Below are 18,529 nucleotides of genomic sequence, written 5' to 3'. Positions count from 1 at the left end.
CCCTTTTCCGCGCCATAGGCCATCGGACAGACGTTTTGAACATGCCGCCAAAAATTAAGTCTGCGATCTTGGGCAAGCTGCGCCATCTGGATTGCTTCTGTAACACCATCTCTTTCCTTCCAGTTTTGCTTTTTCATTTTCTAACGTGAGGAGGCTACGTAATAAATGAAACTGACATAACCCGCCGCGGTGGCTCAGTGGTTAGGGCGCTCGGCTACTGATCCCGAGTCCGAACCCGACCGCGGCGGCCGCGTTTCTACGGAGGCGAAACGCAAAAAGCGCCCGTGCGCTGTCAGTGCACGGTAAAGATCCCCAGGTGGTCTAAATTATTCCGGAGCCCTCCACTATGGCACCCCTTTCTTCTTTCACTCCCTCATTTATCCCTTCCCTTATGGCGCGGTTCAGGTGTCCGCCTATATGCGAGACAGATACTGCGCGATTTCCTTTCCCCAAAAAACCAATTTTAAAAAAAAAAATGAAAATTATTGTTTAGGAAAGGAAATGATGCACATATATTGGTAGACACCCAAAACACCCGTAAAGGAGGGGATAAAGGAGGGAATGAAATAAGAGGTGCCATAGTGGAGGAATAATTTAGACCACCTGGGGATCTTTAATGTGCACTGACCTCCCACAGCTCACTTGCGCCTTCTGCATTTCGCCTCCGAGACTTCGTTTCAGAGGCCCAGTGCATGCACCAGGGCTTGCTCGAGTGTTCCGTTTTGCCGTTCATGCTGTATTTTATGCAGTGCACTTCATTTGCAATCATGAGCAGTTTTATTTGGTGCTTCAGGGTCTTTGCAACATATTGCTCAGATATTTCACAAAATGCGCCAGCAGATTTTGAAATATGATGATATCAAGGAAGGCCAGGCCCCCTTTTAGGGCTTAATAAGTGTTTTTTATATTTGTTACTACCGACCTAAAAAATGAAAAAGAGTAGCAACTGCAAGCTGGGCAAAAAAAAAACAATAACAGAACAAGTGTAATAATAATAATAATAACTTCTTTATTTCCATCAGGGATGGAGGAGACTGCGAGTAAAAGTCCCTTTAGAGGCAAGCGACTTGACTAGAGCCTGCAGCCTCCTTTACAAGGCAAACAGTGATTGAGCAGGAGATATACATAGCAATTGACCACATGTGAAATTTGCACAAAAAATAAACGCAAAAACACAAATTACCTGAAAAACGCTCAATTATTTAAGAAAGATTGAGTGACAAAGTGTTGACGTAAAGCTCGTAGATCAGTTATATAAATATCAAGACTTGATTTCAGAAACAAATTTAAATGTGTTGGTAGTGTGTATGATATCTCTTGTGTAGAATAATTGGCACGCGGAGTGACTACCTTCCACTGTTCCATACACCTTGTGATGTAAGAATGTGTGTTCCTGGTGAGATTAGATAACTCATGAAGGAACTGTAAATTCTCTTTTACCTCCCGTTTGAAAGCTTGACTTAACTTGTAGTGATAAAGGTTAAACACGGGTACTATATTTGGTTTCGGAAATAAGTCTGGTGTGTGGGCATTGTAAGGCATGTTAAATAGTACTCGCAAAAACTTTTTCTGAAGTATATGTATCTTTTCTAGATTCGTACGTGATGTGGTACCCCACACGAGCAGACAGTAATAAAGTGTAGAGAAAAATAGGGTGTTATAAACAAGAACCTTGATTCTGTAAGGTAATAGTGGTCTCAGCCGCACCATCATGCCAACTACACGAGATAATTTGCCCAATATCGATTCTATGTGCATGTCCCAAAGCATATTCTGTGTGAAAATAACTCCAAGTATTTTAAAACTATCTACAATTTCTATGTTTACATCGTCATAGACAAGGTTGACGGAACTGATTATTTGCTTAGATTTGGGCCTAAAGATTATTGCTTTTGTTTTGTTTATATTGATTTGTAGACAGTTTGCACATCCAGTTTGCACATGTGCAGCACATCCCACATCTACTTCCACTTCATGTCCTGCCTCAACTGCTTTCTCTAGTGGCACAGCAGTGATATCGCCTAACTTGAAAGGCCACAGAAAGTGCAGTGTATTATGTATGCAGCTGAAAATCTTAAGAATGGTAGCCAAGCATACGTGTAACATTTTGTATATTTTAATTTTCTTATATCAATTTCTGGCTCTGTGCAGCAGCTTATTTTGTTTTGCTTGTATTCTTTTTTTGTTACCAGCATAATACCCATAAATTTTTGAAAAGTTTTGCACGCACAACTCTGGCATTTTTTTTTCATTTGGAAGTATAATCAATATGTTAAAGTTTGATGTATTACAATGTGCAGTGCATTTAGCACTTCTTGAACAAATAACTTATATTTTAAAACACTCAAAATAATTTTTCACAGTAAGGAAAGAGTTAAGCAACTTAAAGCATCAGGTACACAATGTTATTTTTTGTGCCCTTGTGGTGCACTGAAAAATAAACTCCTAGCTCCTAAATTCCGTCGTGCTACAGAACCCATCAAGACAAGACCGAGTGTATACAGACATTTAACTCGTATCTTCATTTACCCAATCATGAAAGAAGCAACCTTTTTCTGCAGCTCTCACACTTAAAAAGCAGAACACAAAACAGTGTGTGTGTGCCTCTGGCAAGGACGTTCCATGCAGTACGGTGGCACTGGGACAATTACAGATGATGGAGTTTTTTTCTCAACTAAAACAAAACTTGCTCCAACAAAAATCGCCAAGTGTGATTACAATCCTAAGTTGTGTAATCAGCTGTACTTTGTATTTTTCTGGGACCATCACGGTATGCAAATTAAAGCTGCATTTGTGGCAAATCAACTTTTTCACGAATTAGCTTTTTCCATAGAGCTTATGTTCTATTTGAGTTCTACCATTTTCACCAAACAGTACGTCCCAGAGAGCCAAAGAAGCATTTTAATCACTCACAAATGTTGCATAAGTTTTTCTGATAAATTGTAGAAATGGTAGATTTTAGGCTAAAATAAAGGCCTAGAAATATATACAGCGTCTTCTGCTGGCACTTCCTTTGTTGATGCAATGCAAATACAATACTTCTACATTGTTCAAGAACAACTGAGCGTAGAAGAAGGAGAATTTTTAATTTTTCAATGAGTGTTTTTTGCACGTCTGGAAAATTCAAGAGATGTAACATGACCATCAAATTTTTCCCCCCAAATCATTGTGGAAGATTAAAAGCCAAATTTTCTTGAAGAAATCGGCGAGGTTCGAGCACAACGTCTAGTGCGTTTCATGCGGAATGATCCCACCGCAAACCTAAAAAATATTGAACAATTTGTTTTATATTTAAATTTATACTGTACTTTTATGACAGATTGTCGGGAAGGGACAGGCTGCACATTCACAGCCGTCATCCTCTTCAGCTGGAACCTCATCATTTCAACAACTTATTTGGTATCTTTCAAGTTGAACCATGTTTGAAGACATTTTAAAATGCACTAGCTAACATTGTATAATTAGGAGTGTAAAAACTTTTGTTTTCCTGCTGAGTTTCTTGTTTTAGTTCAATGTACTATACGTTTTATCACTCCACTCTGCAATGCCAGTTGGCCTTGAGGGTATTAATGAAATGAAAAATGGAATGACTGTTTACCCCAAAAAGATACAAGAGCCTGTTAATGATCAGCCTGTTAATGATGAAACAATTATTTGAATCGTGCACCGCTAACCCCTCGCAAACGATTTCACAGTGCAACTAGTCGGCGACATGCATTGCATACTTCATGTAAGACTGTCTCCGCATAAATCGGGCTTTTCGTCCACACAACGGTGTCTGCCATTAGCATCTACCATTGCAGAGGTAAGGACCAGTTTCACCACATGGTAATGAATCAGTCTGTGATCAAAACTTGACAAATACTTCTGTTTCCTCCTGAATTCGAAGTTTTGCTTTCTTTTCATGGTTCGAAGTCACCCTTTCTTTTCATTCCCTCAAGTCTGCATGCGTGGCAAAATCACTGGGGCTATGCCAGTGAAATGCAAACTTCTTCCCAGTTTATTCAATACACTTTTCATAGAGTGCTTCTCCAGTACATGAGGCAGACACAAGTCATTCAAGATTCGGTAGGGCTAAGTCTCCCTGCCTGGCTTGCATGCAGTACATCTTTTGCCGGCAACATTTCATCCTCCGCATATTCACGAGCTGTATAGTTTCCTACTGGAGGTGGCAGATTTATACACCCAGCTTTAAGTTCAGGAATTTACCTAGTTAACAAAATAACGATTTAGCATGGTTAGGCCAAATGCAAATTAGGTGCACCCACACTTCAGTTTCGATTAGGGGCTCGGTTTAAGAAGGCTACGTGATAGTGTGTACTGGATCCACTGCACATGGATGGAGGTTGATGGAACATATCCACAGCACAAGCAAGTGACTGGCAGTTAAACATGCGAGATGTTCGGCTGTGGTGACGACTTAGAAGTCTAATGCACTGGCCAGCAAAACTGATCCGTTCACGCCACCATGGATTTGAAACCCACTCGCAGCCATAGTGTTTTGCCATGAAGTTTTGCATAGTTGGCCAGCTAGCAGGTTGCGCACAACCCAGTGCGCACGTTGCCACCTGCCAGAAACTTCAGACAGAATAAGATTTTAAAAATCTACTTGGCAATTTTAGTGCTCATGCAGTAAAAAAAGTAATAGCTTGACACCAAGATTAATAGGTGAAATGTAAAAGGCAACGAAATTTGTATTTAGGAGGCGCAGCTGTTGTAAAGAAGATGGCATATTTCTACACAATGCCGGCAATTTTGTTGCCGGCTATAGTGCCCCCATTTAAGACGCTGTTCTTGTTTTCCAGCTGTAAGCAAGTGAAGAATTTATTAGCAACAAGAAAATTTTTTTGTGCAACGACCACATCTGTACAATCCAATTGGTTTCGAAGCCTAGAGGTTCCTTTCCGCACTTCCTACAGCAGCTGCAGGGGTGTTTTGGCTCTTGGCGTCATCGCTGATACAGACCCACTTGTTGTCCACAGTCTCCTTCCACAAGGTGACCTGCAAATCACACCCTGATATTAGAGGCAAGCTTATAAGCCTAAAGCAGAGCTCGCATTTGCCACATTGAAGGCGGTCAACTATTACCACTACTGCCACTTTCCTCTCTTCTGAAGTGTTGGAATATTTTACACCTTTATTTCCATGGCTGTAGCTTTTTTATAATCACAGTAAAACATTTCAGGAGACTTGACCTGCAAGGTGATATTTGCCTTGGTGCCCACCTAAACTTTTTATTACTTTCAAAGAGCACAATTGATTTTACAAACGAAGCCCTCCACTAGTATACTCAATCATAACCACCTATGACCGCCAGAGAATTTATAATCTAATTTCTCATGCAGTTTCAGTTTTGACAGCCAAACAATGGCTGTGATATCAATGTTATGCATAGGTCACGCAAGGCATGCAAAAACTGGAATAAAATTGCTGTTTTGTCACTAATTCACTACAATGCTAAAGCCAGCCTGCTTCAAGAGCCGGAATGAACACAAATGAACAAGCAGAGAATTTATCTCAGTTTTCTAATGTCTCACATGACCTATACGGAACTGATGTCAAAGCCATCATTTGGCAGTTGAAACCGAAATCGAAAGCAGCATGAGAGAAAAATAAGATTATGAACTATTCAGCAGTTGTAGGCAAATACCACGTGGTGATCCATGTATAGTAATGTCTTGTGCATCACTGCAAAGAAGACATGCCACCAAAATTAGGTGTCTATACTCCTTTAACATTGCACAATATATGTAAACAATGAGCGCCCAAGCTTGTAGCCTGCCCCCTTTCGAAAGCACGCTCTAGTCGTCCACACACAGACTTTCAAATCCTACGCATGGCCATTTTTCGTTATTTTCTCTGCCGACAGCAGGGACAAAAAGAAATTCATACACTCAAAACTGCAAATTCTTCACTCAAAACTAGATAATATGGACACAGACAAAAAACACAGGGCCAGAAGGTGTTCTTGCTGATTAAATATGGCACCAACACAGCAGTGCTGACTCTCGAGTCTTGCTCCAGTGCAGCAGTGTTAGCTGGTCGGCAGCCAGTGCAATGAAAGTGCACATTTGGCCACAATGTGATGAAGCGATGCTACCATACCAGCACAGGCAGATCAGCAAAAACAAGAGAAGATGGTTTTTAGCGGCGGCAATGGCAGCAAATGTGACACTGAAAAAAGCAGCAGAGGTTGGGAATATACATCACCACCATGACTTGCTGCAAGTTTCTGTTTGAAATGCTGGAAAAAATTGCTAATCTGAATGAAGTGTTCCACACTACTACACTTCAAAGTAAAGCTTCGTTTTGGGAGTGGTAGTTCTGTTTAGGATGTATTCACCTCAAAATACCTGGCTCAGCTCCCACTGAACCTCATGGAGTTGAAGCCCACTTACAACGTATTGGCTTATCACGAACATCTAGGTTAGTGCATACCTGTCATCACATACGAGACCAAATGTGTCTTTCATAAAGCAGCCATGAACTACACCATGCATTGCGAAGAAAAAACTTCAAATAGTAAATTGTGGGGTTTAAAACGTTTCGCATGTAGGGTTCAAGGGACGCTGTACTAGTGGGCTCCCAATTTATTTAGACCACCTAAACTTCTTTAACATGCACAGACATAGCAAACTGCAAAAAGGTTCACCACTGCTCTTAACGCACATATCACGGCAACTTCAACCCCCATTAAATCTGGAATCCAAATAATTCAAACTACCAGCCTATGGCAATGCACACTCGCTAATTTGGTCACTACAAATCTCACAGATTAATTTCATCAAACTCCAAAATGGAGGCCGCGTCCAGATATGACCTGCGCAGCAAGAGTCTGAATAGCCCTACTCAAAACCAGAGTCCAATGCTGCACAGTCGCCCGCGCACCTCTGACATACGTGAGGCAGGCGTGATGACAGATGGCCTCAGCTCAGAGAACAGTCTGACCGCTTAGTTTCGGTTTCACTTTTCTGAGCTTCGTGGCAGCCGTAGCAATGTCCCTAATGTCCCTAGATCAGTTTTTTTTTAAACCATAACCCAGCTGTGATCATTTGGAAGCATAATATCGGACAAAAGAGTTAATATCGGACATAAAATAGATTCCTGCATAAAATTTTAACCTTGTTATAATAAGCTCAAAGCTGATAAACAGAAAAAGTGCATACTGAGAGCACACACCACTGTACAAGGAAAGAGCACAAAGCAAGAGGAGCAGTCCCAATAAACTGCTCAAACTGCTTGGAAAGGCAGGACTGACCTTGTTGTCACCTCCAGACACAGCCAGGATGTTTCCAGTGACGGACCAAGACACATGCCAGATGACATCATCAAAGGTGGAAAGCACCTGCAAACATGGGCAGTGCACACATCAGCATCTTGATGACAAAGACAACAGCACAACCACTAGCTGCTTACACCCTTATGGCCAGGCGATGCCTCTCCTACAGAGTGCTTGTTTATTTCTACCCGTGCACTTAGTAATCATACTAATGAGCATGTTATTCACCGCAACTGTAGTTTCTGCTGAGTACAGTAGCCAACAAATTTTTTCCAATAATTCAGACCTGCACACCTCATAGGAATAGGTATGTATACCTTCACGACCAATATTTATGACGGAGTCCAAAACAGAAGCCAACCATACTGTGGAGATCCCTTTTCGACGAACAGTCTTTTTACCTAATAGGTGCGAGCAGGCATTGCTGTCGCAAAACAGCCCTTTGCCATTCTCCACCCCAACAGGCACCATCTTGGATTTAATAATTAGGAGTCAGTTCGACAGACTGGCTTGGCTATTTGTTCCTCACGTTGCCACTAGAGTTAATGGCATGTTCTTCATTGCCACAGATGTCAGCGATATTTATAGACACACTTCAGTTTCGAGGCATTCCCACCAGAGCCAGGCTCTACTTATTCCTAGGCAGTGTGAGGGCACTGCAGCAGACGTCTGCGCAGTCTTGGCTGTCGCCACGGTGTTTCGCAACAGAAATATAGCTATAGAGATTGATAGAGGTGGTTCACAATGACGACTGCCCTGGCTCGCACATCACATTTCAAAGAAAACAGCACCGCCATTGCCCGTGGCATAGACAACGCAACACTGCCTGTGGTGAGCGGCAGTCAGGGACCAGGTGAGGGAACATGGGAGTGGGGATGCATTTGGATGCACTCTTCCACTCACTTCTTTCCATGGGTTTTTTATCAGTCTTTGTGACCCATTGCTCTGTTCTCTCTTCGAGCGGCATGCTTTGCGGCTTGACTGGCTCAAATGCATACTAATATCGCTTGTGAACAGAATGTGAAAAAAGGCAAAGTTCCAGATTTCCGAAGCGTGTTTTAAGGTAAATTTTTCCGGCTGCTCGATTATTTAAACCATTTTTCGGGTACTGCAGGGTCCAAAAATCGGCCGGAGACTGTATAAGCTGCGAGTGGTGCAGCAGGTCACAAGGGACTGCGTCAGCGTCCACATCTTGTTGCACCACAAGCAATGCAAGAGAAATGATAACGGCAGCCCTAAGCAATGGGGGTGCTGAAGGACTTGTCCAGAGACTGTGAGGTAGCACCATCATCAGAGACCACACGATGTCCAAGATGTGGTGTCTCTTGCCTGTTAGTGTCCTTGTTGCGCCGCCGTTCACTTCATCATGCAACAACTCGTTCCTCAGGCCGTTATCGTTTGCCATAAACACAGGCGCCAGCAGCAGCAGCTCACCTGGAAGTTCCACGATGTCAGGTTGGTGCTGGTCCAGAGGATGACGCGCCGGTCCTGGGAGCAGGATGCAATTGTGCTCTGGGCCTCGAGACCGGGTGACGGGGCCCAGGCAACGTCACGCACCCAGTCTGAGTGCGCCTCCAGCTTGTGCTCCTCCACCCACTTGGACTCTGCCTCTCTGCAGCAAAACAGCAGTTTCCACAGACCAACCAAGACTAGCCAAAACACACTATTTTTTGCACCTTTCACATTCAAGTGTTTCTGCATCTTCAGTAAAATGCTGACGTCAAAACCCTTGAGCAAAATAGCTTCAATGAAGTAAAAATGATACCTTCTTTCTAGTACCGATTACAAATCCAGATTGGAAATCACGGGTTGGAAAATGTTGGTTTCTTGGTTTGAACTGAATATTAACTTTCTTCGAGTAATTTCAAAGCAAATATTTCGAATACTGGCCACAATAAGAATAAGTTTAATAGCACAAATTTTTGAAATATTTTTTTTAAAACTCGAGGCCATTACATGCAGTGACAACACATTTGTGGATACCTATACGTGGGGCCTCACAGAGCTGCTCTTAATTGAAATTTATTCATTGCGGGACTTACTTTTAAGTAGCACAGAGTCCACATCTGCTATACATACACACCGCAGCCAGCAGCAACCAGCGCCAAGCGTCTGGAAGGGGCACCCATCTCCATGGTTCTCATGCTAGCACCGCTTTGTGCTCGCACCATCATGCTTGATTAGCGAACTCCACGTGGAGAAGAGATACTGCGGCAGCTGCAGTCAGTTCAGGCTCGTTCCACAGAAGTATGGGCACAGACACGGGCATGTACAGATCTGGGAGCTGCACTTCCACCTGCTTGCGTCTGCTGCGGTGCACATGCACAGACCAGCTCAGGCATACATGCGGGCAGGCTGTGCATACGCCTAGGAAGTGCCCATGGAGTGGAGGCATTGGAGTCATCCCGGAGGGAGTACTCTGAACCGTGTTTGAAATCGTATTCACTAGAGAAAAATACATCGATATTTCGAATACCTAACATTTGGATCGAATCAAATATCGAATACCTAATATTCAAAATTACCGCTCTGCACTGCTCTTACACATGCAACCACCACAGACAGGGAACTACTACTCACGAGAATTTCCAGATCTTCACCAGGTTGTCACAACCACCAGTGACAAAGCGCTTCAGAGCCTTTGGGTCCTCTGCAGAAATCTCAGCAGATGTCTTGGTCTGAGCAGGTGCCCAGCTGACTGCATTGCAACCGATCTGCACAGCATGTGTCAAAACAGGTGTTTCAGGTAGACAGCCACAAAAAAAAAATTCTGGACACACACTGCCAGAGAAGAAAATTCAAGCCATCAATGGGCACTCCCCATGCTGAGACTAAGAAACTGCTACAGTTATTAACAGTCCATGGGCCTGCTCTTCGAAGCCTTTGGCACAGTTTCTGCAGTACCAACTGCCCTCAGGAGCTAATATATGCACATTGCACTGAGTGTCAGGCACACTGCACAAAGCAGTGTCAGAAGTGTTAGATAAGCCATGTTGCTCTTATGTGCTAATCGCTTGTAGCTACCAAATGTGACTGTACTAACAATAACTATGCCATGCTTAGTCAAAGATAGCCTGGCATTAATAACTTACTCAAAGTGTAAATAACTAAGGCCGAAAGAGAATGACAGAACAGTGGCAACTATAGATGTACTACTTCCTATTCCATTTTTCCCTTTTTCCTCTTCAAAGCAATGAATGCCAGTCGGCGGTGCCCCATTTTTTCAAGTCTGTCTAAGTCTTGCCTTTGTACTGCTGTTTATGTCTTGGCTAAAAATAAAAAGGCCAGGCCAGCTGCATACCATCATTAGCATTCAAAAAGTCTGTAGTTCTGCGCTGAAATCCGAGCAGCATTATGATTGATTCGCCACAAGGCACACACTGACAAATAATGTTAGAGGTCACAACTGCTTTCCACACTACAAAGTGCAGCAAAACTGACTGAAAAATGACTAAATTAGTCACACAACAAAAGCCACTCATTAATCTCGACCCTGATGGAGCTAAAAGCTTTCTCACTTGCACAACAGAAGTGAAGTAACATTTCCAAAAACCACACTAACATTCTGTAGATAACTGCTGCTTTTCTGCAAACATGCCAATATTCAATTGACAATAGCAAACCTTCAATACGCTCCATGAATCTAGCCATTGGCCAACAGCATTTTACATGAAGTCAATGACTTCCCAAATTTAGCTACTTTGCCAGTGTAGAGAGACAACCACACATAGTGCAATCCTTATTGTTTACCAGGCAATCATTTGTCCACCTACACCATGATACGTTAAGAGCTGATAAGGTTCATAGCTCAGCCAAGTCGGTGAATGTGGCCACAAACACTGCACCCACCGTGTGGGCATTGTTGATCTTCTGACTTTCCCAGGAACCATCTCCCGAAGTGCTCACGATGGACACTGCGCCATCAGAACTCCCACAAGCAAGCATCAATCCAAACTCATGGGGTGCCCAACAGATGGAGTTGACTGCAAGTGAGGAAGAGAAATCAAATGTACTGAAACAGGCGGCATCTGACAGACCAGGGCTGCCAGGTTTGTAGACCTGTCGCCAAATTTTTAGAAGCATCCGGCAACTAAAATTTTAGGTTGGCAACTTGGCTACTCCCCGACTACATTTTTCGCTAACCATTCGTATCCTGCCGGGTGGCACATGCCGGCCCAGAAATCCAGCTGCATGGTGCTGAGAACTAGAGCTCCTGTTAAAACTGTTCAGGTCGCATGATTTCTTCTTCGTGCCACTTAAAGGGGCACTGGCACCCTTAAAAGCCAAAGGGCTTTGAAAGACTCACGTTAGAGATTAAGAGCTTCTAGAGAACTATAGGTGTCCCAGTGCACAGCTCAAAAGCAAACAACTTAGCCTGAAAAACTGGACCAAGGCTGTACTCTGTGCCTTGAATACCTATGAACTGCACTTCACTAAATGCCAGTTTCTGCAATAGAAAGCAGCAAAAAAGAAATCACAGGAGAAAAAAAGGCAGCAGAAACAAACATATCAAATCATGCCCTTGTTTCACTGAAGAAATTTCATGCAAAAAAAAAAAAGCAGTCATGCGTGCCAACGCAGACAGCTAGACCCACAGATGGACTCTGGTAGAACATTGGAGAATGTTCGCCTTCCAAGTGATCGAACCTATATAAGTATGTAGAGGAATTAAAAAGGCTATTGCTGTGGCACAAGAACAAGGTCTTCCTGCTCTGGCGAGGACGAAAATGAACTCTTCTGGTAACTTTTAAGCTCCTTTCAGAAGTGCCTCGTTCGATTCAGTGCTTGTCTTGTGGTTTAACTTTATATTTAATTTGAGTAGCCGCGCTCTTAAAGTTATTCGCAGCCGCTGTTTTCACTTCTGATGACGTTTTTGGAAACTTTTAATATTTGCGTGGCTGTTGAGTTTATGACCTGGCGACCCTCTCTGACATACCTGAGGAATCGTGGTTCTTGAACTCCTCCAGCTTGGACCAGACGCCGTCGGTCTCCTTCCAGAGGATCACCTTGCGGTCGTACGAGCAGGAGGCCAGGACCGTGCCGAACATGGGGTGTGCCCAGGCGATCTGCCACACTGGTCCCTCGTGGCCCTTCAGGTCGGCCACCAGCTTCTGCGTCCCGTTGCGTATGTCGAACACCTTGACGGAACGGTCGGACGAACAGGTCGCCAGTCGGATGCCGTAGTAGTCCATTTGGGCGTCGTGCTGGATGCAAAATATGCGCTCAAGGCAACCTCCACGCGGCAGATGAAAAATGAAATGCGCCTTACAATCATGTCCTCGTGCGCGGTGTCGATGGTCTGCAGAAGGGACACCTGAAAGATGACCATACCAGCATTTGAAATAACCCATAGTGACGTGCTGCTTAAGCAGTTTGGCAGTAAAGACTGCCAGGTTTCGTGAACGAACTAGGCCTAATATGGAACGTTGCCTCACGTACCCTAACGCAAATTTTACCGAATCGAACGCTCTACAAGACAAGGCAAAAAGGTTTCGACGGAATTACCATGTTTCCAAGTTTGTAGGCACCGGTTCCCAAACTGCAAAGCTGGCGAGCACGCAAGCACACGACGCGTTGCAAGGGCGCTCCGGAGCACCGCCACCGGCGGGTCGAGGAACTGCGGAGAGTACAAAATCACGGCGTTACGGCACGATATTCGAAGGCGCCGTACCAGGCACCCACGTAAGGTGGGCACCGCGGCTTAAGAGGGAAACGGCCTACCTCGGAACCAAATGAGGTGCCTAGACCTGGACGCCTGCCCGGGCCGGGTCTTCGGTAGCAGGCGGTGCCGGCACGACCGACGTTCTGCAGCGATGGAACGATTTGAGCGTGCGTGCTCGCGTGCTTGCGCCGGAACGTGGCACTGCTGGCGCGTTCCGCGCGCGGAGCAACATAGCATCGTCTTTCTCGGCGCGAGCCAGGCTAGCATGGCGCATTGACGGCGCTAAATACGTCTGGAGCAGCGAAAATAAATCTTTTACATCATCATCATCAGGTTCGACCTCGGTTGGGTGAGTACCAGTGCGCAGTAGCCCTATGCAGTGCGCAGTGCATTTTCGTTTCCGATCCTGAGTACCCGTGTTCGAGCCCGGCCTTGGCGGCAACGTTTCGGTGGAGGCGAAACGCGCGGTTGAGGTGTCCCCCGAAAAATGAGTTACTGCGTCCTTCCTAAAAACCGAAACCAACACACTGAATAGCGCTCGAGCAGCGCGTACATTGGGGTCGTTTACGAGCAGCCTAGGGTTCGGAACATCTAATACTGCATGCGCATTTCTGTGGATCACATTTAACTTCTCATACCATGTCAGGCAGCGGCGGTTGTCACAAATGCTCAACCAACTACTAAGCACGCCGTTGCAGACGACTGCGCAGGTAGAGTCAGTAAAAAAAAGAACACTTCGTTTGCGCGCGAGAAAAAAAAAATGGTTACGCGTTGTCATAATGCCGCTAAGGTGTCCCGAAAGCAAAGCATCACATATCTAGAATAACTGCGTTGCTTCGCGCGCACTGCGTAGCGTAACACGCGTGCCCGTACCACATATATTCGCATCCGCGTCTAATGTTTTTCTACTATTTTAAAATCAGTAGTTAAAAGCCTGGACTCCATGTGCGCGAAAGCGAGCGACGCGACAAGGCGGCACGGCGACGCTCGCTCCGTCGCTTGTGGGCAACCTCCATGCAAGCGGAAGCGGCAGGCGACGCGAACCCGCGACGTGCGCAGCGCGGATTCCGTGCTTTGCGCACTCAAGCTTAGAAACACGCCCGTAACCTGTTCTCTCTCTTAAAATTTTGTGAGTGCGCCTCATAGTCAGGGCCAAAGGAATATTTCCTCTACGGCAGCAGTGTAGGTAACCAACGGCGTGCTTGCGGAGACGAAGTCGCGTCACGGATTCACGGGGGAGGTGTGCTTTTGTTCGGTGCCTATGCACTCCGGCTTAGTAAAAACACTCCCATAAACTGTCACCGCAATCTGATTGTAAGTGAACAAACTATAATCAACCACTGAGAATACGCGCCGCGAGTGTTTCTGCACAGTTAGAGCGCAGCGGCACGGTGAATCGAGCGCCGGTACCCGCGGCTCGACGCGCATCTCTCCCTGCAGTACGCCCGCTCCAAATACTGTTAGCCCTCCGCACCCAACAAGTAGATTGTTTTATACCCGTGTTACACGGGCGTTTTCAACGACAGTTCAGTTAACCGCCAGTTGAGGATTTCAACTGCCGTTGAACTCAACTGGAATCGCCAGCTGTTACACGAGCACTTCGCGTTCATTTCAGTTAGCACTCTAACCACATGTCCTCGCGTCTAGAGCGAAGTTAAAATAAGAAAAAAAGCAGTGTGTGCATTTTTTCTTGTTGTAAATGATCGTAGTGTATATATTCTTTACTATAGTGACAATTATTTTTGTGTACTTTTTGCTTTGCGGTAGAAATTTGCGGGTTTGAAGCACACTGAGCCAAGACAATCCAGTAAGAGGGCACGTTTTTCGGTCTGTAGGTCGTCATCTTGTCAGTTGGCCGTTCAACTGGGATCCCCGATCTCAGTCGAAGTCACCTGCCGTTGAGATTTCAACGGCAGTTAGCACTGCCGTGTAACAGCGCTAACTGCCGTTCAGTTCAACTGAGAATCAACTGAACTGCCGTTGAAAACGCCCATGCAACAGGGGTATCAATCATTTACATCATGCGGGTCTGTGGGGCTCTGATTGGTCAGTCGCGTGGGGGACTTCCGAGCGACGAGCGAAATTTTCTGTGGGTGCACATCCGATTGACACGGCAGGCGACACATGCATTTTGCTTCGCGCAAGTTTTCGCGTACACGGAGGCCAGGCTTTTATTTTACATGCAATGAAGCTCCTCCCACATTCACGACAGAAGAGCAGAATTCGACAAAAAAGTCCATTTAAACCTTTTGTTACCCATGAAGAAGTGAATAAAGAAAAAAATTATAAGCTCTAGAATTTAGATACTTGGCTCAATAAAAGTCAATAAAACCTGATTCCGTGTCGTGATTGGATAGCTGAGTAATACAAGACGCCGGGAACCAGGACGCAGTGTTATGAACTGCACGTGGGCTGCAAACGACTGCACAATGAATTTCGGATTACGGGTACCAACGCCGCACAGCACGGCGGTGTTCTTACATCTAACCACAAGCGTGCGCTTCTTAAGACCGGTCGTGCCATCAAACATGGCCAAGAGGGCTCGCTCCCAGAACTACGCAACGCAGTTATCTTTTTTCAAAAAAATGTTTATTAACCAAAACTGCAAACCGTAGAAGCACGATGCAAAAAAAGTCCCGTGACGTTTTCCTCAGCCCACACCTGCAAAAATAAGAATAGGATAATTAGCACATTCAAGCAAACAATGGCAATACTTGTGCAAGATATTGTCACCAAGTTTAGTCAGATATGTACTGGATCTCCTCAATGTTCGTCAGTCCGCCCGTACGAGTTCATCACAATGAACTATTTATTGTAAGCCGACAGCAGCGACTTCAAGCAAGCCTTACCTCGGGTGGTGCTGCTGGCGCCCTTCCGTCGGGATGTCGCTGCTGCGAGGACAAATACGCATTAGGTGGGAAAATGATCTTGGTAATCTCGACGCAGCAGGTATCCAGATTGAAAGCGGATTATTCAGGTGTTAACAAGACTCGAACACGCAGCTTAACACACGAGCAAGCTTGAAAGCTTTTGTTCCCCACCCCCGCGACGACCACGTGGCGCTGCAACATGCCGACATCTACATCGCTCTAGGCCCGAGACTTAACTAGACACAAGTTAATGAGACACTTAACAAGACTTCTAACAGCACACCTCATCAAATGTATGCCCTCAAAAACTACTCACGCTAAGGTAGGAAGGAACTCGAGTGCAATACCAAGCACGCGTGCAGGCAACCGCCGCCGACGAGATCAGCCGAGCAACTGACGCTGCGATACCACCGTAGCCCCGTAGCCGAGAGTGCTGTGAGGCCACGAGATCACGCGAGGTGGACAAATGACATGAAGTAATCGATGATGATGATAATGCATGAACCTTTTTTTTTTTGCAACAAATAAAGGTGCAAAAATATGAAGATGCCCCAAAGAACTAAAATAAAGTTTTTTATGATGTTTTTTTGTACGTCCTACTGAATTTTTGTAGTGTATCATAGTGTATCTGCGTCCATCTGTGTACGAATGGATAGATGTTCTCCCGTTCTCCCATGGCCACAGATAGCGCTTGTAGAGCTACTGCAGTCTCGTACATACCCGTACCGTACTACCGTACTGAACCAAGGAGGTTACATTAATGTTTTAAGATAACCTCTTTGAACCCAACCACATCAATCCTTCTCTCAAACTGTCAAACATCTACACCACCAGGCCCACTACTTCCGTCGAGGCTGCGGCGAAACGCAAGAAAGCCGTTACGCGGTTCATTTGAGTGTTTTTTCGACTACAACTCCAAAATTTGGCCCAGAAAACATTGTTTACGTGCGACTTCCCCCTCCCCACACCTTGCGTTTGAATTGTTGGGCAATTGACGGCAATAATAACTCAAAAGATGCTTTTTGTTTTTTCTCATAAAACCACAACTTTCTGACCGCATGCAAGCTTCTAACACCTTGAGTTTAACGCAGGCACAAAATTGAAGTACAAAACCTTCACAGAAGCCTTCTGCACTTTTCAGATTTAATATTTTTGCAGTTGATTTGCCAAAGTAGTACCTTATTGTAAGCTAGGTAGTTATCAAGCGAGAGAACAAGGGCAAAATCCGGAGGTAGACAGAAAGAATGTACAAGTCATCCATACTCACACAAGACGTCCCATCTTGAAGTGGCACAACAGTATGGCATTGCAGTTGTTTTCATCCCTATGTAAGCTAGTGAAGATAAGCCCCATGATGACCAGAAGACTAGAAATATGCACTACCATCCATGAGAAGCTGAATATCAAATGTGTAGCATACAAACTTCCGCTATGAAATAGTGTCGGCATCAGCCAAATGGGCCAGTGTGCTTTAATGATCACGGCTCGCGAACGTGCATTCAACATTAAAAACAAATCAAATGGGCACTTGGCTGACCAAATATGCAAGACATGCTGCAAATGCATGTCTTCGGAATGTGCATGTCATGCTGCAAGTGCATGTGTTAAGGAATATGGTTTTCCTAAAGAGAGTCAATGACAGAAGAGAATGCAAGATAATGGAAGGCTACTTCAACAAAAAAAGCCAGAAGCACCTGCATCAGCACCAGTGTTGGCAGTAACGCGTTACAAGTTACGGCGTTACTTTTTTCGGTAACTCAGTAACGTACTCGTTACCATTTCAGAACTGTAACGGGTAACATACTTACGCTAACATTTTTCGGCAACGTGAGGTGTCACGTTACTAGTTACATTTTATTCCAATTGTACCCCCTCAGCCTCTTTTTCAGAAAAAAAAAAGCATCGAAAGTGATGTTTCAAATAAACAAATTCTACAGGTGCTCTCGACGACCCTTGCTGCATGCCAGAAAACACCTGCCCATGACGCCGCACCCAACTAAAAAAAATAAAGACAGATACCGATAAAGAGCAAAACGTGCACAAACATGCAATCTCACACTTGCCTTCAGCTACCTCCCCTTCCCAAACCACTCACACACACAACACTCTAAAAATGTGGAAGCATGCCGGGCATTTTGGAACATCCCATATTTCAGAATTACTCTGACTTTGTTGCGAGTTCAGCGATGTTTGCTTTGCGGGGTCAGAATTGATGACGAAATGTCATTTTGTGTTTAATGTCACATTCAGAAAATGGGTTCACTATGTGCCACAGAGTTGCAAGCCATAACATGTAACTCTATAGGCAACTTTAGGACACTAACATTGCTAAGATTCTGCACATCTGTGCAGAGTATTCTCGTTAAGTCATATTTCGGGTAAAATTGTTGTTTGGGCTAGAAGTTTTATGCGAAATATGACCTTTATAAAATTGTTATCGTGAGTTCTTGAAGCGAATACACACTAAATAGAATTTATGGCCATGGAAAAACTGAAAAGTAACGTGCGGTACTTTTTTTCGGTAATGGTAACTATAACGCATTACATTTTTGGAAGGATACATGTGATGTGCATGTATACATGTGTATCTGGCACTCTGCTTATCATACATGCATTATCATGGTGTCAGTGCCCTTTTTTCAGGCCCCACCACTTATACGGATTTTCCAAAGTTGGAGGATAGCGAAACAGCCTCTCTCATATGCAGCACATATGTTG

General features: G+C 44.6%; 1 protein-coding gene across 1 annotated transcript; it reads right to left on the bottom strand.

Moving 5' to 3' along the window:
- Nucleotides 1-4,791: 4,791 nt before the first annotated feature.
- Sec13 (nuclear pore and COPII coat complex component secretory 13) lies at nt 4,792-16,222 on the bottom strand. The gene is made up of 10 exons (XM_077660191.1): nt 16,128-16,222; nt 13,001-13,084; nt 12,785-12,896; nt 12,549-12,593; nt 12,216-12,483; nt 11,129-11,262; nt 9,860-9,993; nt 8,714-8,891; nt 7,259-7,345; nt 4,792-5,001 (listed from the first exon to the last, which is right to left on the bottom strand). The coding sequence occupies exons 3-10, from the start codon at nt 12,785-12,787 to the stop codon at nt 4,891-4,893; spliced, it is 960 nt and encodes a 319-aa protein (XP_077516317.1). The 5' UTR covers nt 12,788-12,896; nt 13,001-13,084; nt 16,128-16,222; the 3' UTR covers nt 4,792-4,890.
- Nucleotides 16,223-18,529: the final 2,307 nt, after the last annotated feature.

Source organism: Amblyomma americanum, chromosome 3, assembly GCF_052857255.1.
Source record: "Amblyomma americanum isolate KBUSLIRL-KWMA chromosome 3, ASM5285725v1, whole genome shotgun sequence".
NCBI lineage: Eukaryota > Metazoa > Arthropoda > Arachnida > Ixodida > Ixodidae > Amblyomma > Amblyomma americanum.
Note: the sequence above shows the minus strand (reverse complement) of the source record. Positions and strands in the feature narration are given on the sequence as shown.